Source organism: Phymastichus coffea, unplaced genomic scaffold (genome assembly GCF_024137745.1).
Source record: "Phymastichus coffea isolate CEN01 unplaced genomic scaffold, Cenicafe_Pcof_1.1 PCOF00141, whole genome shotgun sequence".
Classification (NCBI taxonomy): Eukaryota; Metazoa; Arthropoda; class Insecta; order Hymenoptera; family Eulophidae; genus Phymastichus; species Phymastichus coffea.
In genome coordinates this window covers 15285-41323 of record NW_026706952.1, presented here as the reverse complement: position 1 = coordinate 41323, position 26039 = coordinate 15285, and the positions used below count along the sequence as shown (strand labels likewise).

General features: G+C 46.9%; 1 protein-coding gene across 1 annotated transcript; it reads right to left on the bottom strand.

The window, feature by feature from the left end:
• Positions 1-869: 869 nt before the first annotated feature.
• On the bottom strand, positions 870-26039 carry LOC131672030 (T-box transcription factor TBX20-like). Its single transcript, XM_058948948.1, has 6 exons — positions 25369-26039; positions 16776-17067; positions 11992-12265; positions 10974-11138; positions 2665-2741; positions 870-2225 (listed from the first exon to the last, which is right to left on the bottom strand). Exons 1-6 carry the CDS (start codon positions 25856-25858, stop codon positions 1619-1621), a joined length of 1905 nt encoding a protein of 634 aa, XP_058804931.1. The 5' UTR covers positions 25859-26039; the 3' UTR covers positions 870-1618.

The following is a 26039-nucleotide window of genomic DNA, read 5'->3' as shown; positions in this document are numbered from 1 at the left end:
ACGGAAAAACGACACGTATTCCAAAATGTTTGACATATTGACGTTCAATTTAATAATCGTCAAGTTTTCTCTGCTAGATCGCAGATGGATGTATCGATCGCTCTTGCAAAAATTCAAAGTAGACTAGTAGAAGTAGCTTTATTCGAGAAGGGAATATCACGTTTGACAAATCAATTGTAATTGACAATTAATGAAATTAATATATCAGAGATCGTACTACTGAAATATATTTATAATAAATTTTTAAGTAAAGTAATAGCGGGTAAACACATACGCGAGATAATCGATGAAATCACCCGGCAAAAGGTGAATCGAGTCCGTGCGATCGAGGCATCGCAGCGAAGCAGAATACCGCGCACGCGAGGACAAGGAAAATGGTTTTCATGCATGAGCTGCTTCGTTTCTCTCTCTCTCTCTCTCTCTCTCTCTCTCTCTCTCTCTCTCTCTCTCTCTCTCTCTCTCTCTCTCTCTCTCTCTCTCTCTCTCTCTCTGGCGATTATTCGCGCCGGAAATATCGAGTTCTGTTTAAACACCGGTCATTACGTCTTGGCTTCGTGACTCGACTTTGCTATTTGCACAGACGAGTCTTGTACCAGGTAAAGACAAGCAAAAAAAATAATAAAATAAAATAATAATAATAAAAGGAGGACAAGAAAAGTACACAACTCGTGAAAACTTTAGCAGTCAATTTAACTCAATGCGGAATTTAACTGATCTGCTGCTGCTTATTCAAAGATACTTTACCTGTGTATTCGATCCTTTTTTACGGGTTTTGTTCAGAAAGGGAAAGACAGGTTGAGGATATAGGCGAAGAGTAAAAATATGATTTCATTGCATTTTTACTTATAATTTATTGCTTCCATCTTTGCTTACTTTGTTTTGTCTTTGTTGTTTTATAAATAAAAGTCGTGTGTTAGATTATTGCACTGGGAATTCAGCGTCGCGAGGAAACGAACAAAGTAGTGAAATAATTGAATCGAAAATCATTAACATTGATCATTCACTCTCTTGTACACACAATCGCACTCATTATACTCTTTGTTAATTAAGAGTGCCACAATTTTTTCGTCGCCACGGGACATATTTACAATGGCAGTACGCTAACAATGCTCATAATAACGTGCCCTAATACTAATAGTCTAGTAATGCGCCTCGCGCATATTCTTTATGTCTCACAGAACGTACAAAATAAAATAATGACCTCGTCACACATCAATGTCGAAGCAAAAATATAGTGTCTTGTCTCGAACAACGATGTGTCGTGCGTGTATGTTAGTGTCCACGAATACTGAAAGTAAAGCGCCAACATATATAATATAAATAACGAGATAATAACGGTATACGGAGACGCGCTATTTAATGCATTTATACGAAATATACACAGCTTATAGTACATCAGAGAAAGATAGAATGACGCGTTTATATAAATATGTACAGATGCCTAAGATACACGTTTAACCATCAAATAGTACGTAAAGTCTGATAATCTGCCGCCCCCCCCTCCCCCTTCTGTTACTCATTACCCTCTAGTATTCTAAAATGCACATATTTACAAAACACAGACGAACGATTTCGGTGGCTAGTCCCAAGGGGCAGGACTGGCCGTGTCAGGCCTCGACTACGACGGCGACAAGTCCTGAGCACTCATAGCACCAACACTTTCCGTCGGCGACGGTGTCGTCCGTCTCGACGGCGACGAACCTATCTGCGTCGACGACTTGAGCGGCGTCCTCGGACTGGAGTAAGGCGAGAATCTGTGATGAGCCAAACTCAAGGCTGTTGGATAAACCGGTCGCGGTGCTGCGGGTCCAGTGTTGGTGCCACTCGCACCGCCAGGACTGCCGGCCGAGCTCGACGCCAATTGCTGCTGCTGCTGCTGCTGCTGCTGCTGCAGTTGATGGGCCGCGGCGAAGCCCAACGACGATGCCCACCACAACTGGCCCAGCTGCTGCTGGGACTGCGGTTGCTGTTGACTCGAGCCTGCCACTCCGGGATAGGCCAAGGCAGGATTGACGAGCTGGGCGTACGGGCCGACGGCCGCGGCCGCCGCGGCTCTAAAGAATATCGAGGAGCGCGCCGCCCACATCGCCTTCTCTTCGAGCGTGAGATTCGTCGCCGCGGCGGCGCTCGACTGCAGCTCGTCCATCTCGAAGGGGAATCTGTGGGGAAACCTTAGCGACTGCTGCTCTGCCAGCAGCGACTGCATGGTGTCCCTGTAAGGATAACTGTGCTTCATTACACCAGTCGCTTTGCGTGAGATCCTCGCGAGGTCCGTGAGCAAGAAAGTTCGCGCGGGCCTGCAATTGGATACGGCTGTTTTTTCGTGGTTTTTTTCGCCAATACGAATCAATTGTTAGGGATTTTAATGCGTGTGTAGTCTCGTGTTTCCGTACGTTTTTCCTAGCGCCCGGGCGCGAGAGCGCTCATCTCGCGCGCGGCGCATTCATACACAAAACATGTGCTCCGCGCGCGGAATCTGAATGGGCGCGGCGCCGCGCGAGGCGAGCCCGCGTGGCCGTGTGAAAAGTCAAGCCATTCGAGAGTGACGGCGAGAAAGCATGCAAAATCCACACAGCGGGGAGCGCGGCTGTAGAGCGCGAGCCAATGGAAAAGCCTGCACGCCGAGCGAGGAACAAGAGAGCTCTTAAAAATAATTGAACCAACCTCTCGAAGTCGGTGAGCCTGGACGAGTCCCGGAAGCCTTTGGCGAAAGGATTGCAGTCGATCTTCAGCTTGGTAATCTGAAACAGAGAGAGAAGAGAATGCAAAGCAAAGATCAGTATAACGACTCGCTCTCGCACTCGCATCTACATATAAATCCGCTGGTACAGTCGAAATTTCACGCTCCGAGCGTGCAATCGTCAAGAGGGGAGAGAGAAATCTCGTTCTTTCGGCAGCCTCGATCCGGACTCAACGGCTCGTAAAATTAGGGAGCGATCGTCGCGCCAAAGTGAGGGCGTTTGTTTAAAAGGCCCGAGGCATATACTGCCATGCCGTACCGCTGCCGCCGATCGATTCCCATCCCCCTTCCCCTTTTCAACCGGGTAGATTTGTTTTGCAGAGGCTGCCTGTTGTTTAGGGCTGCAGAAATGAGACTTTTATTTCTTCGACATGAGTAACTCGCCTGATAAGGGGTATAAATTTGTGACGCCTTTAAATCTCCAGATTTTGGGAGATTTTTAGATTTTTCCCTTCTCTTCTGACTAGCGGAGAAATGGTAGAACGTGCGCCTCGTTATACACTGAATTCTTTTAATGCCACATATATTTTCATGCTTGCTATTCACCAAGAATGAAAAATTTAGTCTTTGAAATATAGTCTAGTATCTCCTTTCAACTTTTATAATAGAATCGGTTCGTAAATCTTTGAAGGAACAAGTTTTAAATTTGTACTCGTACGTTGCACGGTGGAGACAAACGTAAAAAAAAAAAGAGAATCCGTTCTAAAGTGACTTGCAAAGTGAAGAAATGATGGTGGTTTGCAATTACGATTCTTGTTCACTTTTACAAACATTTACCCCGTAACGGCGTACTGATAAGAGTAAGTAAAAACCGAAAAGGAATCGTGCCGTAGTCGTAAAACCACGAAACTACCTTATAACGTATCCCTTGCAGTGTTAATTAATGAACCAATCTACAGCCTAATTACCAAGGCTTTCCAGTACACACACTGAGATATCCGCAGATGTATTTATCATTCCAAACTCGTGAGAGCTCCCTCTCTCTCTTACTCTCTCTCTCTCTCTCTCTCTCTCTGTGTCTCAAACATCATCATTATAATAAAGCCGCATTAACTCAGGCGCGCGCGTTGCAAGTCTCTCACGCTTCTGGTGCGCTCGTAAAAGGTTTGCACGCGGCGAAAACAGTCGCGCGGCATACCTAATGACAAGGCTGAGCTCTTCCTCTTCTCTCTCTCTCTCTCTCTCTCTCTCTCTCCCGTGTGCATTCGGCTATCAATTATCGCGTTTGACGGGCGCCGCCGCCGCGTAACTTCTCAGTGACGAGTTTGCATATCGGGGCCTTGTCGATGCACATTAGTCGCGCTATACTTTTGCGCACCGCGCTCCGCGGATTAACCGTTTCTGCGTTTATATTTTTGACATGTGGCTCTTCAACGGTAAATTCATAAGCTTCCACTTTTCTCGTTGGATCTTTCGCGTGACGCGTATGTAGGTTTTGAATGGTCGTCTTTTTATGTGTGGTCCGTTATTTATCCGGCCGACTTGCGACGCATTTTCGTTACAAGAATCGAAAGGAAATGCAAATTAAAATTAAAATTAGTAGCTTTGCCTCGCTGCATATCTTTTGCAAGTCATTAATTTCACGAACAGTCGCTAGCGATGATTTACAATCGCATTTTGCATGCAAGTACTTGGAATGATGATCCTCGGAAAATAAGAGAAACCTAAGAGCCACTAAGTCCGTGATCTTGGACATTGTGTACGCTGTATACAGTTGACAGACATCCGACGATCGCCGCCGCGCTCACTTTCGAAAGCCTCTACCTCAAAAGTAACGAAAAAGAAGAAGACGCGAGACTGTCTGCTGCGGTTAGGAGCATCAGCCCACGCATATGTATTGATCCTTCTCAAAAAGCTCAGCTTAAAATCGAGTGTCTCCTCTCTGTGACGGCACGCGCATCTGGCCACCCAAGCCGCGAAACGGATGCGCAGGTGGTTCGATCATCCTTTACGCATAAGGGGCAGCTAAAGAAATTCGAGAGAGAAGGGAGGGGGGAGGTGTTTCGTAACAAGAAAAAGAGAGAAAAAAAAATGTGCAGCGCGACAGTCGCGTAATGAGATTGGCGTTTACGACTACTGGCACTCGAAGTTTTCGTATCGCGACGACGATGCATATTTATCGGGCTGCATATATACGTATACGCACGAGGTAGCTGAGAGGCGAGAAGTTGACTGACAGCTCGGCCCCGGCTGGTTTGCGTCAGTTTAAAAGGCCGCCAGAAGAGGACCTGCGAGCGTTGCACGACGGTGAAAGTGGCCCTGCACACGCGCCTGCACGAGGAGGTGGGAAAAACGGATTGCGATCGGCAAACAATGTAACCATCGGATTAAGTTTCTAATGGTAATTGTCTGCTTTTTTCTTCCTCCCCTCTGACTGTACACTCATCGACTTCCATTACACCGATACATTAATCATTGAGGGCGTATGCCGGCAACTCAAGATTCCAGATACGACCGCAGCAAGAAACTACTCTTGAAATTAAGTTATATAGAGCCTCGCGACGCGAGAAATTCCGCAGTCGGTCGCGCGAAACTTCACAGCACGAGCATCGGCAAAAAGCTAGAAAAAAGTGGCAGACAGCCGCAGGCTCGTCGAAAAATCTGGAAGCAGCACTCAGCACTTGCTCGGCTGGTAATCGGCGGGTTCGATCAAAGAAACCGCGCGTCGCTCGCCCGCTTGCACGCCCCCGCTCGCTGCAGAGATCGTAAAGCGCTCCAGATGTTTGCCTAATGATGTCAGAGAACGGCGACGACTACGACGACGACGACGAGTGTCTTATTACCCCTCCGCCCCCCCCGTACACGTGCGTGAGAGCGGGGTAATTGGAGGACCACCCAAACTGCACAAATCACTTCCTTCCTGATATTCGGTTACTCCGCGAGCTTTACACCCGAGAGGTGCGAGCTACTTTCGAGGGGAAAAAAATTAGTGTGGTTTTGTTATTTCTACGACCGACGCTCTATTTTTGAGCGAACATTCGATCGCCACTCCGCTGCTGTTTGTAGACTTTGGTTCCTACCTCCGGCGCTCGAAGTAGCTAATTGACTGGTAATTCTGGATAGTGGATTGTACGCCAACGGTTCTTTTTTCATTTTAAAGTTTACAAAGTCAGACAGTTCTCAGATCGGGTTGCAGGCGAGGAGGTTGCTGCCTTGCGCGCGCCGTGTTACAATAAACTCGACGAAATATGCCGATGGCCGCGCCTGTCTTTGGCTGGATACTTTGTTTCGGCTACGCAGCATCGTCTATAAACCTAACGTCCCGACAGTCGGCGGCAGCAGTGTTGCTCGACTAGAGAGACGACGCTTCGCGCCTCACCAAGTAAACAACGTCCCAACGACATTAGACTAATTGCCGATGCGACTATCCGGAACAACCACGCGGATTCGACTCGAGTGATAATGATTGACGCGATGTATAGGCAGACGAAAGTTGGCGTGAAGCACGATTAATCACGACGCTTCCGACGACGACAGCGCGTTTTTGTCTCGCTCCCCGCGTCGTCGTGTACGCCGTCGACCATTAACTCTCATCGAATCGAAATTCCCGGCAGACCGGCGAGCGAGAGAGAGAAAGAGAGAGAGAGAGAGAGAGAGAGAGCCAAGCGTGAACTTTTTTAACGAAGGCCTGGCTTTTCAACTGCGCGCGAGCCCGGCTTGCAGCTGATATTCTCGCGGGAGAGACCTTACGTCCGCTGACACGTTCTCTCGCGCAGCTTTTTGGCCGTAGTCCCAGAGCGATTTTCGCGTACTGACAGCGCCAAAATTTTCGCCGGCGGTAGCCTAACGGCGATAAATAACGTCGGCCGACGGGGCGCTCCGATTTTATTATGCCGACTCGGGGCCAGCGGAAAGGACGTTTCGTCGCGGCATTGCCCGCGCTTGCGTTTCTATAAACGGCATCATTAATATCGTGGCTAAACGGAAGTTGTGCGCTACGAGAGACGCGTTCGGGGCTCGGTTATTAATGAGATTGGGCAAGCGACGTACGCGCGCTCGGAGAGGAGATGGCGATGATCGGACGGTTTTTCGGGCCAACGAATGGCTTTTCAGCGGCGATTATGAGACCCTTCGGGTGACGAGCTTTTAAACTGTCTTTGCCGTGATTTATCTGACTATCGGTATAAGCTCAGAGCGAGCTGACGTTCGTGCGCGAGATAACAGAGGCGTGTACATTTATTTTTATCGTTAACGAGAGAACAGCCGATGAAAATTGGTGCTCCGTGACGCGGGGAATTCATGTTAAAGTAACGACACCGCACTCGAGGGAATAACAGCCCGAGCTGATGATTTGTTTCTCGTTAACGCTTGCACAAGGCGCAACTATACGTCTGCCACCAGTGGCTACAAGGGTGTCTACATTTTTCATAGCCGCCGACTGTACGTACACGATGTACCAAGTGACCTATCAAATTGATTGCACTGTATATCTCTTATATTTCCATGTTATGTTGAAATTAGAACTTGAGGCATCGTCAACGATTGATGCCGTTAGTATGCAAAGACTATTCTCAAGTGGGGACTACCTAAAAACGATGCAATAGACGTGTTGATCTGTACGTATTGTAATGTGATAACGTATTGTAATAGCGTTATTTTAAAAATAATTAACTTCATAAATTTTCACGCTTTCATCTTGTCAGAAGCGTATGAAACGTTAATTTTTGGGATTGCAATGACCGTTTAACGAACGAAACAAGAAGGAAAAGAGAGAAAAGAGAAAGACGCTTTTCCGAAAGAAAAATGGCGCACGTCAATTAAGAGCGTAGCCCGCGCCGAGGAGAAAAGGTCGAAACATACGTACTCGCGAGCGAAGAGCGAAAAGAGAATAAGCTTGAACGCCGTCTGAGTAGACACGTACACGTGTACGTACACGGCGGAGATGAATCTGCGAGCTTGAGCTTTGAGGGTAATTGAAAGGGCTGCCACGGTTTCAGTTGGTCTCTCTAATAATAGATTTAATAGAGACACGCTCATTGAGGAGTTGGCTCTGTTCTCTCTTAGTCGCTCTCATGCGTGAGCAATGAAACCAGCAAAAGCTACCCAACTCCTGAGCGATGAAATAATTGGCCGTACACGCGCAAGCCGTCACGACGTCTTCATTATGCTAATGAGAGATGTGCCGGCAAAGCTACCCAACCGTGTGCCCGCCTCGTTTCATTTGAATTTTCATTCCAGTAGTTTACCTCTAATAACATGCCCAACAAACTCCACTACGTATCCCAAATAAATGACGGACGATTCTTTTAATAATAATAATAATGTGCATGTGCCTCGCCAACAGCGATGTAGAGCAGACTCAACGATGAGAATGCACTCGGTTGCGGGAGCTTTAATTGAATAATTGTTGGTTCGGATCAAACAATTGTTTACAAGACAAGCCTTATCCCCCGATCGCGAGATGCCTCTGCGATTTGCATTGTTAATTAAATTGCGCAACAGCGCCGAGCCACTGAGCCAACGCAACGTCGCTGCATTTCGAGAGAGGATGCTTAATGCGAGTAATCTCAATCCATCGCAGCTCCGCGAAAGCTTCTGGCGAAAGACAATGATTGTCGAATAATTGGCGATGCGCGCGCGCGCGCTGCAGTAGACGCGCGCGGCGGCAGCAGAGGCGTCAAGAGTCTCGACCGTATTATATTCCGCGCCGTGTGTGGCTGCGCACTTTTTCTTTTTGTCCTTCTTTTACGCCTCACTCGCTGTCTCATTTGAGCGCGATTATTTATGTTTTACGCCGACGCCTGCAGCCACTAAAACCGAACTCCGCTTCTGTCGCTCGATTCTTCATGCGCTCGCTTCCTTCTTTTTCCTCTTTCTCTCTCGTTTCGTCGAGTGGGAACCATTTGAAGGGTCGCCGCGTACAGCAGCAACCAGAGAGAGTAAGATGTATGCCTACGCGCGCGCGAGCATGTGCCGGAAGGCCAAATAAACGGCCGCGATGCTGACGATGACGATTGGACGGCGCGAAAGAATTGTCGAGATACGTAACGCGTCGACTCGAGAAGCCGGTTCCCGCGCACAAAATAGCTGGCTCACGTTGACGCGCGGGTGACGAGTGTCGCCCGAGAAATCGGCGAGCTATCGATTGTAATCAACGCGGCAACAGCAGACTCGAGCCGACTGCAAAGAAAAGTCGAGGCAGCGTCGCTGGCCACGGTCCAACAGACGTCGTCCCGGCTGACGAGCGCAAAAGCGAAACAATGTCGCTGCCCGCAGAAATTACAAGTGTCGGGGATCCGCGGAACGAGCGCGAACGTTGCTTGCCGCTTTCTCGCTCGACCGCACACGCGTCGACGTGTAATTCGGGCGCGCGACGAAAGTTCACCCAATTTGGCGATTCTGCGAACGATCTCGTGGTGCAAAAAACGCGCGGCAGCGAGAGCGGAGACACTCGTTGAAAGTGGAGACGCGGAGCTACAGAGAGAGAGAGAGAGAGAGAAAGAGAGAGACGGTTAGGCTTATGAATTATGCGAGAGTCCCGCTGGAAAGAAAGAAAAAGAGAGTTGGCGCAGTTCTCGTCGTCCTCGTGACGGCGCGCATCTTTCGATCAACGATTTGCGAAATCTCTTTACGAGCCCCGTGATTTATATCATGCCCTCACGACGCATTGTATGCAAAATAGTCAAGGAGGACTCGCGCGGCGCTGAAACCGCGAACAAACGTGAGTATGACTGCGCCAAAGGATAATTATAGAAAAGAGCGAGGTTGATAATGACCGAAACAAGTCTCTTCGCACCTCGTCGTCTGCGTCGTCGTCGTCGTCGTCGTCGTCGTCGTCGTCGGCGGCGGCGGCGTCGTTGGGGTGGCGAAACACACGGGTGGTCGAAAAACGATCCGCCCAAGAGGATTATTCTCAGGCTCTAATCTTTCTCTCTCTCTCTCTCTCTTTCTCTTTCTCGCGTGCTACATAGCGAAGCTTCAAAGGTGCAAAGAAAGAAGTAACGGGTTCTTTTTCCTCTCGTGGCGATTGCGTGTGGACGAGGCTTTGATGTATGAGGGGCGCCTCTGGCTCACGGCTGATGAGCGATGTGTTGCGGAGAGATGCTGCTGCGCTTCTGCTTCGAGGTAATTATATAGCGAGATTTCCGAGTTGTGGGTTATCGCTCGCGCGTTTCTTTGCGATATTTTTAGGGCTATCCCCCGTTTTCGTGGTTTCAAATTTAAGGCATCGGGAATGGTCTTGCGACGTACGCTTAATAGCGTAGATCGGTTTTTTTTTTCAAAGATAGGTCGAACCTGACGTTTGAATCTGTCCGTACAGGCATAAGAAATGAGGCGAACGAGAGCGATTTCGCTTGGTCGCGGCATCCGCCGATGAAATTAAATTCATCGTCGACTGCAACCGAAATAAAGCAACGGGTATAAATCTCGAGACGAGGATACTTAAACAGTCGGAGGCAGTACTGCGCGAAACTTGCAAGTGCAGCAGCAGGGACAGCTTTATGGCGTCGCGCAGATCAAGGCGCTTGAGCGCGGTGCGCGCTGCACACGCGAAAATCGTCTATTGTCGGCGGAGATACGCATGGACGACTAGACTTCGTTCGATAGCTGCTACTGCTGCGTCGCGACGCCGCGTACGACCACACAAGTTGCCCTCTATAATGCTTGTCTGCACGCGTCTCCGTTTCCTTTTTATTATTTTTCTGTGTCTCGTTGCTCGTAAATCTGCGGCTTGATTTACGTGCGCGTGGATTAAAAAGTCGCGCTCGTACGGGGTTAACGACGCGCGCGAGCGGCTAATTTATGAAAGAATCGCTATATATGAATTTTCGGTGAGAGCATTCCTTAGTTTGGTTTACTGGAGCGATCGTGACGATTATCCTTTCAGATGAGCGCTTATACGGCTGACGCGAGCTGTTTAATGCGTGATTTAAACCAGAGCAGCCCGACAATGTTGCCAAGTGAATGATCGTGCAATTAAATTTCTCGATTTTAGCAAGCCAAAGTGATATCAGCTCGACGACGACGACGACGACGATGACTGTGCACATGGGAATGCGAGTGGGATTACGCAGCAAAGGTAAAATGAGAGAGTGCATCTGCTAAAATCGACGAACCCACATTAAATCGGTGAGGTGCCCGCGCATGTGAGAAAGAGAAGACGCGTGGTCAGGGGCGCATAGTCGTCTCGAGGCAGAACGAACGGTAGCCACGCGCGCGAAATTAAAGGAAAGCACGCGGCGGTGGCGGCGGCAGCGGCGAGCGAGCAAATAAAAGAGCGAACAGGACTTACGAGCTGGTTCTGATAGGCGGTGACAGCGGTGAAAATCGTCTCGGGGAAGACGAAGGTCTTGTGTGGTTCGCGCTCCAGATCCTCGATCGGCTCGCAGTTGCCACCGTCCGGTCGTTTCACCAAGTGAATTCGTGGTTGGTACTTGTGCATCGAGTTCAGCACCAGCTGGAAAATAGCAATTGCGCCTTGATACAATGACCGTGACAAGCGGCAATTTGCCTTCCGGGCGAAGTGATTCTCACGGCAATTCGTCGGAGCGGAATGGTCGAGCGTAGCGAAACGTCGATCGAAATGGGGCAAGCTAATCGTTCGCGACTACGACGTCGCGTCCAGACGCGGCGCAAGCGACGAAAATAGCGATGGAAGAATGACGAACGTCGGAAGAGGACTGTACAGCTTGAAATACAGCAGTGACGGTGTAAAACCGATTATCAATAAGCGCCCTTTCTCAACTGTCCGCCACTTAATTGTCTTCCACGAAAAGACCGGGCGTCAATATAAAACCGGCCGTCATTCATCGAAAGCGCTATTCTCGGTCGCGGTGGAAGCTCCGAGAAAAGCGAGTAATTAACGCGTATATATTCACGATGCATCTTTTCTCGTCGTCGCGAGAGAGCTCGATATTTTTACGGGCAGCCCGATGCTGTGCGCTGATGATTCATTAAGAGGGCCGCGAGAGGTGTCTGACGAGCGTCTGGCAGAGAAAGAGAGTGAGGATCGTGTAATCGAATATCGCGTGCAGGTACGCCGCTATCTGCACTGCAGCGATGCGCAAATTGCATTATGCGTCCCGTCCGCGCTGGAAAATTCAAAATCCCGAGGGGAAGGCTAGACTTGTCGGATCTCTCGCCCTCTGCGTCCTTGCGCTCGCTGCAGACGCGACATTCACTTTCTCCGCGTGCAGCTTTCTAATAATACGCAGCTTTTCGGAAGCGCTTCCTCGGATCGATGGCTCGATTCGGTACCTCAACTTCGTCAGAGCTCTAAGGACGAGCCTAGTCATAAGAGACCCACTTACGTGCCCGTTCTTGTCCATGTCGTTATTCGTGAGCTTGACCTTCTCGAAGGAGACGACCTGCTTGCGCAGCTGCTCGCCCGTGAACGGCGAGTCTGGGTGTACGTAAAGACGTGCCGGCGCCGGCGGATCGGCCTTGCCGGCGACCAGCCAGCAGCTTTTGTGATAGGCGTAACGATAGCGCTTCTCGTCCACTGGCACGATGTCCATCAGCACTGCGTAACGACCGTCTGGCCTCAGACCCTGGAACGACACTCGACACGTCGGGAACATGCGCCTGTCAACATTCCATAGACACATTTTTTTAAATAACCATTTCGTATTATTCTTTCAACAAGGAGTTCAACAAGGAAACCATCTTATTTCGGGATCAAATTTTCAAGTTTTGCACGAATATAAATCTCGAAGGACTATCAATTTATCCTGAACACAAGTGATTCGTATATTCGTTTCATTTTTTTATTCGCACCAATTTTGCCTTACGGAGGTACACCAAAGTACCTATACGTAAGTACGAACAAAAACAAAAATATATATAAAATAATAAAGACCATAATATTATAAATGCGTAAACAAATATTTAGAAAATTACAGAGATGCGAAATATGTCCATACGCATTACGTTGTTATTTAGTGAAGCAAATCAATCTTCTATAGCACATTAATTTCCAATAAAATATTTGCATTATCCTGAATATATATTTTTATTATATTTCTCTTATTTTTAATATTGTTCACGTCACGACTAATATTTTCATCAAACTATTGTTATACTTTTAGATGTGTTATATTCTGTAAATAGATTGTTATAGTTCCCTATCAACGCTCGAACTTAATAGAAAGTGCTAGCGATAAATTCATTGATTTTTTTACGTAAGGTTTTTATTAATCCGTTCTGAATTTTTCAGATGTCTCTCAAAGTGTTATCGTGTGCTCTATCCCAAGCATCAATGCCATATGTGTGGCTATGCACTTGAATTATATGCCCTGTCATCAATTCCTTTACGTCCACGAACTTTGCTAGTTTCGACATAACAAACATTATACCTTGCTTTTTTTATTATGTATTCGATATGGTATTCCCGTTTAAGTCTAGAGTGCACCACTATCCGTAAATACTTATAATATTTTCAATGTCTCATTCATAATATGTACCATATATTCAGTTCTACAGGTATACTCTTTCATGATCGGAGCCAGAAGTCAGTAATCTCATGGAAAACAAGAAACTTGTTATAAATGCAATCATAATTGTGAAATCTTCACCTATACATAAACTTTATTTTGCATCAAAATTGATTGATAAATGCTCGTGTAACATTAATGATTCACAATGATACCTGAGAAGTTAAATTTTCACGTTGAAAATATATAAACATCTTACATGCTTATCAACTTATCATTAAGCACTTTAAAGAAGAAAAAACTCTAAACTCGCGAGGCTACATTTTCATAATCAATTCAGTGACGCAATTTTCGTGTAGTCGCAGCTCATATATAAAAGTAACGGCCAAGTTCTCGAGGCTTGAAGCACGGTTCTGAAAAAGTTCATATACTTGAAATGTTCTTGATCCTACTAATATTCATAATACTTTTGCCTGGAAACGCAGAGAGCGTGCGAGTGCAGCCTATGGAAAATGGCTATTTCTTGGGGTTCAATCGCTTGCCTATTGTGTGTAGCGATTAATCAGGACCTCGTCGTAATGACACTTAATTAGCGCGAGAGACGCGCGCGGCGGATGATTTATTGATCTGCTTGGCTGCGCTGCTTCCGTCGCACTCGCCGCGTTTCGCCTAATTTTTTTATTAAATCACTCGCGGGGCTCGCTCGCTTGCGCGCGCTCGCTTTTATCTGCGACGAGCATCGCATGAATATGTAAGTCGCTCGCGCGGCCAGTACGCCCGCCCGATATTCAATTGCGCTTTTTTTACGGGCTCCGCGCGAGTCTTGCTTTCTTATGTCGTCCGTGATAAAAGCGCGTTCTCTTGTTCCTTGCCAATGATTCTTGAAATTGTTGATGATTTTTCAACTTTGTAATATTTATTGTCTCGGCTGATCCTGTCTCGTAACATTCTGCTCTCTTGGTTGAGCAAATTTGATATCGTCAGCCCGAATTTTTTATTCAATTGGAATATAACTTACGCTCCACGGTACATTGGATTAGCTAGCGCACCGAACAATTAGATTTCTTATCTAACCGAGTGCAGAAAATCGATACTCGAACACGATAAGCCGCGAGCCATCTATCATTGAGAAAAGTCAGTTGCTCGCGATTTCGGGGTGTCGCGCAAGTATATAAATACGTGTATTCCGGGCGCGAGTACGCTATTGAATCATTGTGCTGAGTCAAATGACGGTCTATCAGTGTTGCAAATCGAAGTCACGCATTTCCCGGCGCAGCTCGCAGCAGCTAGTCAGTAGTCGACGACCTCCCGAGTGAACTTAGAGAGGCGCGCACACCTACACACACACGCACTGCGAGGGAGAGAGAGAGAGAGCATTAATACCGTGTCGGACGTCCCGCTGAGCTTGGCCGCGACGATCTTATCGTTCTATGCTCGAGCCTGCGCCCGAGATGCGCGCCGACTGAGTAATGCTTTTATTTATCAGCCGGGGCTCGCGCGCTTTGTTGTCCAGGAGCAGAGGGGCCCGAGCGACTCGACGACGCGCGTAAAACGCGATCCCGTATATACCTCGCTCCCTCACCAAGCGTCAATTTCTCGCACCAAGTGCACACCTTTTTATTTCAGTTCGCTGTTCGGCTTATCGCCTTGCTCAATTTCGCAAGTCAAGTAGCAACATTGTCTTTTAATCTAAGCGCATGAACAGCCTTTCTGCAAATGTCTTATGAGCACGCGTTAATACGAGTATTAATAATTGCAGTGACGCCAAAATAATAAAATCATCACTGTTGGCTGTGCAATGCGGATTACGAGCGACATCTCATGAACGAACGAAAGATTTTTGAACGGCACTATGCGTCATTAAAATCTACAGTAGAGTGAGAATTGGATTACGAATCGTCAGTCGAGGCGTAGTCGTGTGCGAAATTAGTCAGGCACTATTCAACTCGGTCAAATTTGTCCAAACTGTGACAAAAATCCGTCTCTCGCCACGAGAAATCTGCAAAACAAGGCTCCGAAGCGAGCAATCAAATGAATGACTATATATGCGCACGTGATACGGCCATCAAATCAAACTCGATACTTTTATCCGGCGCGTGCAGTTCATTATCACTTTGTTCGGGGGATGGGCGGCTGGTGCGCGCTCGGCTAAGTTGACACCCGAAGGGCGCGTAGCAAGCGAGACTGCCAGGCTGGATCTAATTACCACGAGAGCATCCCTCGGGAGGAAAATGGCCTTCTGCACGGCTTGAGGGTTTCGCGCGCTGCGAGCGAGAAAGTTGGATCAAGGTGACGGGCAATTAGGTGCTCGTCCTCTTTTACAGAGTTCCCGGCGCAAGCTTCTTTTATGCCACCAGTGTATACGTACTTCTTGCCAGCAGATTTGATTGAGTGCTTTTTCACAAAGTGTAAGAACAAGTAATTTCGAGGTAACTAAAGTGTTTTTAGGAAATTTAGTGAACATTTCAGTGCTCATTTCAGCCTAACAATTGAAAACTAATTAATGACGCAGCAAACTTGAATACTGTCGATTTTCAACTGATACCAGTTTACGTACAAACCAATATGTATAAATAACAGCTGAGGCGGCTTTTATTATTATTTGCATCAGTGCATTCTGTAATGTAAAACCACCAATAAATCAAAGCTTTTGCCGAAAGCAGAGTGAAAAATTTGGATTCAACATTGGCACTCATTGACGTGAGAAATGACTTTACACAAACCAAAGATATCTCGTTCTTCAAACTCAATATAATCCCGCAAGTCAAATTTAAATTAAAAGGAAAGCTCAAAGTATTACTAATCACCGTTTAAATATCCATCTGAATAATTCCCCCTCACCAGATTTGTACTATACGAAGGAGCGCAGAAAAAGCAAGTCTCGCGGCTATTCATCATAATGGGTTGGCGCTATTTTGACAACGCTAAGCCCACGCCAGCGATAAATTTTTCCGGCCGGTTTTGGATAGAGTCGTTAGTCGTCTCTCGCCTACACCCCCCTTTTTCTTGTCTCGTGGGTGTTGTATCGTTGCTCGTTTACTGATTGAATTCACGCGCGAGCGGGGGTTCGAAAGGCGTTGCTTTAATGAGAATACGAGGGTCGCTTGCGATTGCTTTTGTTTGCCACGAACACGCTGCTATCGGTAATTGAGTTTCGTTGCGCTGGATTGCGAATATTATAATGGCGGTCGCGCGTTACTTCATTTTTTTAATTATCGATTGGCATTTATAACGGGAATTTCATTAATCAAACGAGTTGATGGAAAACGAAAATATAGAATGGTTTACTAAGATGGGAAGTAGGAAGATGGAGTGAGTGGTGTCGCTTTTGGTCTACTGGGAGTTTCAACCCTTCCTCTTCTGGTAAACCCCCTTTAACGCTTGAGTCTTTTATTCGGTGGATCAATAAACTGATCGACCGTCAATAGCAACGTGATGCAATCATGAACGATGCGTTTTAATTTAAATCGAATAGTTTTTACAAACAATAACTGCACATGAATACATTACTTTAAGATCAGCAATTAGAACATAATATGCTAGTTCACAAGTGATTTCTATAATCAGCAAGCAGTACGAGAAAAAATAAAACCGGATCGAGGGAAAACTTTTTCACGAATCTGTACGTAGATCAATAACAAAATGTTTGTCTTGTAACTCACCGGCCAGTCTTCGTGATAATCATCTCGGTACTGAGATCATGAAACTTATTCCAGAGCTCTTTGGTCTCGAGGTGGCAGATCACATGTCTCAACTCCTCGCAGTTGGATCTCTCCATCAGCAGAGGATTGATGGGTGACGGTGCTTTCCCACTGACACTACCCGTGTCGTCGGTTTCGGGCTCGTCCTCCGTATCGAACGACGACTCTTGTTGAACCTTTTCCAACTGCTCGCGCTGTTCTCGCTGCGACTGTGACGATCCTCTGCCCATTCCGGAAACGCTCGGTTCTTTTTCTGAAAAAAAAAAGAATAATCAATGATTCAAAAGGCGTTAACGAGCCGCGTTCGTTTCTCTTTTCCTTTTCGGAGACCGCGGACTACTTTTCTCTGTTGAGAGAGAGAGAGAGAGAGAGAGAGAGAGAGAGAGAGAGAGAGAGAGAGTGAGAGAGAAAGAGAGGGGGGGGACGAGAATAGATTTCTGGAGAGAAAATTTATTATCGCGCCACTTCGACGTTTCAATCGGTCGTCGTTCATTCATCTTTCTTTCGCCTTCGACGCCGACGAAGAGTTGGCACGCAACAGCAGCAGCTCCGAGAGTCTGTGCGAGAAACTAATTCAATTTCGGGGCCCGTCGTCGCTGCGGACATTAATTCGTCACGCCTTTTACGCGTGGGTCGCGAAAAGAAACGACTCCTTGCTGCCGCTGTTGCCGCTGCTGCTGCAGACCGAGAGCGAGCTTAATTTGAATTTATGGTCGACTGTTGGTATTTGCACTCTGCGCGCGCGCCCGCACTATGCCAATTAATAAGCGTCGCATTATATAGCATTTTCGCAGTCGCTGCCGTGAGGAGCGCCTCGTGTCGCGCCTCATTTGCGAGCCGATTAATTACACGAGTGCGCATCCGCGAGGTGCCGAGATTGAGATATTAGCGACTGTTATTTTTAGCAACAGCTTTGTTGTTATTAATAAAGTATGCAACATAATTAGATTTGTACTACGATTAGGGTGGTATCGCGTTGCAAATTATTTGCATAATGGGCTGAAGTAATAACATTCGCGATTAAAATAGTACAAATAATCACTGATGTATGGCTAATCCCACGCAAAAAGATACATTGATAAAGTGCGAGTTTCATCAATTGTTTCAAATCGGGTGCATGCTCCTAATTTTTTGATTTTATCAATCTATGGTAATAATAGGACTTACAATTACCTTTGCCTCTCGTCGCGCATTTTTATGGCCCTCTTTTTTTGCCCATAGGAATCCTAAAATCGATCGAAAACAATTACACGACTTTTCATGATTTGATGACATTGCATAAAAAAACTTAAAAATTCTAATTCTACGGATTAAAATAGACCAAAAACCACGTCTCCATAAACCATATAAAAAACTGTACCTGATTGAAATTGAAAAATTGACACGTGTACACGAAATTAGTGTTTTGAAAATTCAGCAAAGCTTGCAGTTTTGAGTAAAAGTGAAAACAACATTTTTTAGAGAATTTGAATTTCAACTTATATCAACGATCTCATTTTTCTTTTTTATATTAAATTCGAAAAAACTATACGAATACTTTCATTGTCATTGTGATATCAGTAATTCTATGGACAAACAAATGGTGTTATAAGCATGCGCACTGTAAAGACTTACTACTTTAAGATGGGCGATACGATATAAATTAACGAATACAAAAATTTAAGAGCCTTTAAAATTTGCTGAGCTGTACTCGTTCAATTGAAAAAAAAATGAAGCCGAATAATTGAATTTCTTTTCTGTGACGTGCTACTACTTGCGTCTACGCTAATGTTTGTTTTATTCCAAATTCAGTTGTTATCTTCTATATTTATATGTGATATTGTGCTTGTTGTAATACAATACCACACTTAAGCATTGAAAGCAAACGAACTTAAGGACTTATTTGTTCAAATTATACGTCATGCTGTGTTAACCAATAATAGAATGTAAATTTTTGATCACTACAGCGTAAATAGTCAGAACTACTCAAAATATATGATAAACAAGACTAATTATTATCGAATCAGATTATATGAGACATCTACTGACGATTCAGGAAAGCTATCACGTATAATTCAAGTGTAGTGTATGACAAAAGAATCGCCTTACAATCAACTAGTTCAATGTACGCTTGAATCGTTCCAAGCTGTGTCCTCTTGAAAAAGTACGTAACCGAATGACACGCGCACGCCCTACCAACGGCCATTTCGGCGAAATGGGGAATTCGATGACAAGGAGCAGCGTCACTCGTTCGATTGTATCTCGAGGTGCAGCTGCATTAGTGCGCGCGCATCTCACGTCATCGAGCATCAAGGCGGCGGCAAGCTCGCGCGTCAAAATGCCGAGGAAGGAGCGAGAGGAGAGGAAGCCGAGGCAAGACAGGCTCGCTCGCGAAGATAATCGCATGGCAGCTCCGCGGAACTATCGTGAGGCGATTAGCGCGCCGTGGCCGCTCTCGACAACATGGGAGGTAGGCGCATCAAAAGAAAGTCGCCGAAGGAGCGAGGAGGACGCGTCGGAGAACGACCTGCTGTACAAGTCGATGGGCGGGCACGCATAGAGAGTCGATCGACATTCCGGCGGACAGTCGGTGTATAGCGCCAGACGGACAATTAATTCGGCGGCGCGCGTGTGTCCCGAAATTGATAGCCGGCACCTGACACGCGCAAGCTTCCTAACTGCCCATTACCAAGTTTATTATGGTTTCCTCCGACACGTACCGCAGCCACTAACGCCGCCATCGCTCGGCGACGGATATATATGCGCGCGCGCGCGTTCGCACGTGTATCGAGCGCTGCTCGCAAGCGCGCTCGTGCGCGAACAACGCGAGGACCGAGCGAGCTGCGCTTTCGCCGCCTGGCCGCGGTCGGGAACACATCCATGCCGGAGAATGCGACAGCGCGACTTTCGCCACGGCTCGTACACCCGCGAGAGCCCGGAAAAAAGCAGTAGCTCTCTGTGCAACGTGCCGGCAATCCGGTCAATATTTTGCCCCGCAGCGACGGCGGCAGCGGTTAATCAATCATTCGTAGCTCAACGATCGCTTGGAAATCACGGCCACCGCGCTTGCGGCCGCGCGGCGCATCGGCCCACGCGTGTTCCGCCTCTCATTGTCCCGCGCCGCGGCTAGCGCCCCTTTATCGCGTATAAATCCCAGTTTGTTTTCCTTTCACAGAGCGATACATCACTCTCGCGCGCGCGCGAGCCAACACCGCCGCCATTTTCACCCGCGCGAGCTCAGGCTGACGTAAGCGCAAGTGAGAGTGAGAGAGATCCATCGGGTGACGGATTTACTGCTGGGTGTCTGCCGTCCGTACGGAACGCGCATACGCGGCGCCTCTCGCTTAACGCTCCGGTCGCCTTCTACCTGCCTATTGGATATTGGCCTATACTATTGGACATTGCGCCTTTTGATACTTTCAAGATTTCTTGGGGCACGTTCAGCGATTTTTTTTATTGGAGTAGAGCTCTTTCCTTATTCTATCTTTATACAATTTATTATAATTTTTACAGCTTGTATTATTGCATTCCTTCAAATTATCGTAAGTAGATGTCAATCTGAACTTGAAATGATAAAACCATTCTATAATTTACGAATTGGCGCCAGCTCGCAACTTATAATTAGCATGATCATGTAGAAATTTTATGCTAGAGTTTAGATGAATTCTAAGAATGATACGAAGCGATCGTTGGATCGTGTCTTTGGCAAATTTAATTTGATACACGTTTTCAGTCGGCGTGCAGGCGAATCGAACACTCGCGAAAGCAGACAGTGAACCGATTGCAAAGCCATCGTGTAACTGTCCAGCTCACGAAGAATGTGCACCCAGCAAACAGTCCGTATGCTCACTGTAGCTATCGTCTTTTTGACTCATCCATCCACATATCCACGTAACGAAATAGCAGACGTACGCGATATCGCTCATCCGTAAAATCAGTTTTCTGCCTTGTAGACAAATAACGAGAAAGCAACGAAGCGCGCTCTCATTCGACTAGTCATTTAATTCGAAATAATCGCACGGAGAGAGAGAGAGAGAGAGAGAGCGGCGTGCGTCGCGCAGCTCTTGCATGCGCACACGAAAGTCCTATTATCCACACGCGTGTGTACTGCAGCCGAGGCTGCGGAGCAGTTGACGCCGGACAATGAATAATAAAAGGCGGCGCGCAGGCAGCACGTAACGATTGACAAGGTTGCTCGAGTGCCGCAATGCAAATGGAAAATTCATTTTTCAGTGACCGCGCCGTCGGCGCGCACGCGATATTTCATTAAAGCCCGGCGTGGAAAAACTGCATTTCTATACGTTCAGCCGCGCTCTCTCGAGCACGCGTATTTACCAAACAGAGTTCGAGGAAAAGTCACGAGTTTGATTGGCGTGCGCTGGCTGCGGCATCGAGTGCTTCTCGAGAACCTGCATCTAATTGGTCTCTATACACCAGCCGTCAACTATGTAATGCGCGCTCCTCTCGTTTCGTACGCGTATCGCCCGACGAAAGATAAATGCGAGTGATTCAATGTAGCGGGGCTGTATGGCACGTGGGACATTTATGTTTTCCGCGACCGGTGCGTAAATATTATTTTCACGCGCCCCAACAGTGCCCGTATACGCAACTTTGGCAGTTGCGCAGATCAAAGGTGATAACTTGGCTACACTGAGAGAGTTGATATTGTACTCCATAACGAATATTGCGATACTGACTGAGAAATATTGCAATCGAGGTTAATCAAATGTAACGCAATTATAACTACAAACCGAATATAGGAGATAAGCTCGGTAAGTTTTACCATGTACCATTTTTACCGCTTAAAATTTGCAAGTTAACCTATTACACGTAGTTCCCTTGTTAACCGCCTAACCGCACGCATTTTTACTTGCATGATTCAGACTGACAGTTTCTTAGACAGCAATGAAATATTTATTCGGCCGCTTGCGAGAATTGAATCGCCTGCTGCGCACGCACTATAGGAACTTCATTCCGATCCCAGTCATTTTTGCTATGTTCATTGTAAAAATTATTCGAATCATATTAATTTTTACGAGCTATTCTAACAGTATATTATGACCTATTTTTATAATTATTATAACATAATTATCTTTTATTATGGTACATAATAATTTGTAGTATTTGTTATAATGAATCTCGTGATATGAAGGTTATTACGGCCATTGTAGAGATTAACCAAATCTAATGCATTTTATAATAGTTCGAGTATATCCCGCGATTGCTCTGTTCTATAAATGTTATTGCAAACGTTATGATAGCAATTGCCTCAGTGTACACACGTCATCATTGTTAACAGAGAGAAATACGTTACGCGGATTCCGTTAATTGTTGCATTGTATGTATTGAGTTTCAGCCAGACTTTTCGTTGTCGCTCGTTGTACAATACTGCCGATCGGCCGGTATTCTAGTAACCTTTCATTGTCGAAAAGGCAGCTAAATGTTTTACGTCAACGGATAGCGGGGCAGACACTCGACAAGCTCTTTTCCTACGCTCCTTTCTCTTTCCAGTGATTTAATTAAAGAAAGAAGCGTCATCGCGGCGAGTTGCCATTTCCGCACCCGAATACGCATACTTCACACGCGTGGAATGTCAATATTTAACGTCTCGTCTTCCTTCTCTTCTCTATCCGCGCACGATGATGATTAGCTTGTGGCTGGTGTATGCTATTAAACAAGCTCGCGAACACCTCGTCGTCAGCCTATCCGAATCTCATTAATTCATTCATGGAAGAAGAAAAAAACCGGAAAGTGGACGTTCATTCGCATACGCATTCATTCAGGTTTTTATTTCGTGCCATTTGGCATCTCCTACGTGTAAGCTTGTCCGTTGGCTTTCAGCTCGAGTAACTTTTTTCGCGTTGTCGCGGGCAAGCGACTTCATTCAAGTAAGAAAAATCATTTTTCGAATTGCAATGTACTTTCGCGAACGCACGCCCGTCAATCAATCTCGTGCTTTACCAACATTTCTTTGGGCAAACTTCCGAAAAAGAAAAAATAAATAAATAAAAGAGCCAGTTGGTAGCCGAGCGCGCGAGAGAAAGAAAAAAAGAAAAAGAATTAGCATTAATACGAAAGGCCTCATCCACATGCGTACAGGTATAGAGAGAGTCAACGCACGTTTAAGTGGGACGGCTTGCGGGCTGAGCTGCCTACGCAGCGGCAAAAGCACGCGACGCCCACGCACATACACTACCTGGCCGGGAGCCGTTCGCTTCTCTCTCTCACTCTTGCTTCTCTGTCGTGCAAGGGTTATCTTGGATCTCTCTCGCGGGATGCGGCAAAGCGCTTGTTTACTAAACGCTGCGCCTCGGTTTACACGACGTTTGGCTTGCGCACGCTTGGTACCACAGCTTCGTCTGGCTTTAATGGGATTATTAGCTATGCGTATCGGGTTTTTCTTTATGTCACTGATGCAACGCTTCTTTTTAATTATCAGCCGAGTAAACACGTTTTTCGGCTCTGTCTTCATATCGAGTAAATGAAAATAAACTTATTTTGTATAAACATTCAAATATTAGGTCAAATAGCCACAAATGAAAAAGAACGGAAAGTCTTAATTTGATATATGTTCATGTTTCGATTGTTGATTAAATGATCATTATACATATATGGTAAGCTTCAATAATTTCATCAGGTAGTAAGAGCTGACGTCTGCTGATACCGAACAGAAGTAAATGTCAAGCGAATTAAGAATTATAACAATTGATATCCTGTACGTTGATTATACTCTGTACACTTTAGTCGGTAACGGGAAAAATCTATGATGCTAATCTAATGGTTGTTCCAGATCGTAAAAATTATTTTTCAAATTTAAATTTTATCCGCTCGCTCGTATAGCAAAAGCAAAATAAAGTAACTCTACAATCACCCGGTATACTTCTATATACAGCAGCCTTCCGTATACGCGAAAAAGCAAGGAAGCCCCAACACAAAGCATCGCAACTTAGACGGTAGGCAGCATAAACAAGCCGGCCATTAATTTATCGAGCACATATAGCGCGAGTAGCTTCATTTTTGGACTCCTCGTGGCCGCACCCTTTACCTTTCTCTCTCGTTCTCTCGACAATGCGTCTCTCTTTTGTTGTAGTGTAGACTTTCTAGTTTAGGGCCATGCGTGCACACATTTACATGCGAACAAAGATAAAATTTATCATGAAGCAAGAATAAAAGAAATCAACGAATTCATTCGCTCCATAACTCGTCGTACCCAAGAGCAATTAAAATTTCACGAGTTATATATATATTTGGGTATAATTGATTCATTCGTGACGTACCAACGAACCAGTTGCACGCATATTCCACTTGTCTCTATCTCTCTCTCTCTCTCTCTCTCTCTCTCTCTTTCTTTCTTTCTAAGTCATCGGCTATTTATTGTGTGACTACAACATTTTATTCACTTATTGAAAATTGATAGCGATGTGACTTTGTACGATCACAATATAAATTGTCGTCAGCGCGTTTTCGCTATAATATATTGAATTAGCAATGAGGAAACGGTGATCTGATTACGTCAGTGTTACACGGCAAATCGAAGAGAGATAATTATAACGAGGTAAGGAAGTTGACACTATACAACAAATCTGCTTGCGTGCGAATTATTAATAAATAGGGTATTCGAGTACTAATCACGTTAAATATTTCACAGAGCTGTTGCTTGAGCCGCAAACGATTTTCGATGACAATGCGACACTTTTGATCCGCGTCGTAACCCACTTTACGGCGATATAATGTCACGATAATTGTCAACGATACTCTAGCACGTTAAACATTCATTGTCCTAGTGGCTGCGCACAAAGTCTAAGAAAAGAATAGTCCATCAGCGCAATGATTTCCAAAGGCCGGACACGAGCGAACGATAAATCGTCACAATATCACATGTCAGTCGTGAAAGGATTCGCCGATTGCCCATCGGCGCTTCGCGAATGCACGCGGCTTTGATTCACGATGGTGTCGCGCGCGACACAGTCGATAAACGTCCAATTAGCGTAGAACGCGCGGCGCGACAGCGCGCGCACGCTTGCGCGTGAATTAAGTAACGGCGGCGGCGAGCCCTTTGTGCTGGCATCGCGACGATCATTCGCGCGGGATAATGGCGCTTGCGCTTTTACGTAACGAGCGCTTATCGAATGCAGCCTCGCATCAGCGACGAACGCACGATCGATAGGAGCCGCGGCAATTTCCTTTCCGCAATGTTGATCGAAACAACGGACACCGAAGGATTCATTCGAGCGATCGCCGCGGGGCAGATGCTCCCGCGGTAAAAGTTTCGTCATTAGAGCCCGAAGCGACGAATAAGTGATACTCGCGCGGGGCTTGACGAATGGCGTCCGCTTGCAGCGCGCCAACTCGGTCATTTGCAAAAGTCCATTTGCGCCAAGGAGCTAATTATCAAGCGCTACCGAAAGCGATGCCGAGCTTTCGTTGCGTTCGCGCGAAAGTCGACTCGAGGACCTGCCAGACGATTATCGTCGCGACACAAGCACTACAATGGGTGGGCAGCCGCGAGCGACCGCGAAGGTCGCGCGCGCGCCTCTCGGCTCTGGCCGGAGCTGGATTTTCGAGCGGGACTCACCGAGGGAGGAGTGTTTGTTGGCGCCGCCGGCAGCACTGGCTGGCGGCTCCCTGCCGTGCCTGCGATAAGGATGCTGCTGCTCCCTGCGCTGCTCCCTGGCCTGCTGCTGCCTCGAGTCGCGCGCCATGATAGCCGCGATGCTGAAGTCGGTGGCGCACTGCCGGTTGGAGTTGGAGCAGTTGTTGTTGTTGTTGTTGTTGTTGTTGTTGTTGTTGTTGTTGTTGTTGTGCAGCAGGCCGGGCGAGGGCGTGGAGCTGTCGGTGGTGTGCTGGTCGGCGGCGGGCGAGCTGGGCGCGGCGTGCATGGCTCGGCTGTTGCAGAGCGATGAGGATGAGGCCGAGGAGGAGGCGTCGTCCTCGTCGGTGTCGGCGCCGCTGGCAGCGCTGCCGCGGTGACAGGCAGGCGAGCCGGTGGCGGGCCGCAGTGACAGGGTGAGGCCGTTGCTTAGCAGCTGCTTCCTACCGGCGAGGGCGCGCGACTCCAGCAACATAGCGCGGCAACACGACTCGCCAGTAGCACCGCCACCAGCAGCACTGGGTTCGGCGGGGCCGCTCGTGCCCCGGGATCGATCGGCGACAGCCGCCTGGCCGCTGGTGCCTCTTCCGGCGACTTTGCTCGCAGTCGGATCACAGCTCGGCGCTCGGGCTGGCGCCTCGCGCGAGCATGCTTCT

Excerpts from the sequence above, each read along its gene's own strand:
- LOC131672030 (XM_058948948.1), bottom strand. The coding sequence starts at position 25,858 with ATGTTGCTGGAGTCGCGCGCCCTCGCCGGTAGGAAGCAGCTGCTAAGC. Across the intron at positions 17,068-25,368 it reads CAACAAACACTCCTCCCTCG|AAAAAGAACCGAGCGTTTCC; the intron begins GTGAGTCCCGCT and ends TTTTTTTTTCAG. Across the intron at positions 2,742-10,973 it reads CCGCCTATCAGAACCAGCTC|ATTACCAAGCTGAAGATCGA; the intron begins GTAAGTCCTGTT and ends TCTCTGTTTCAG.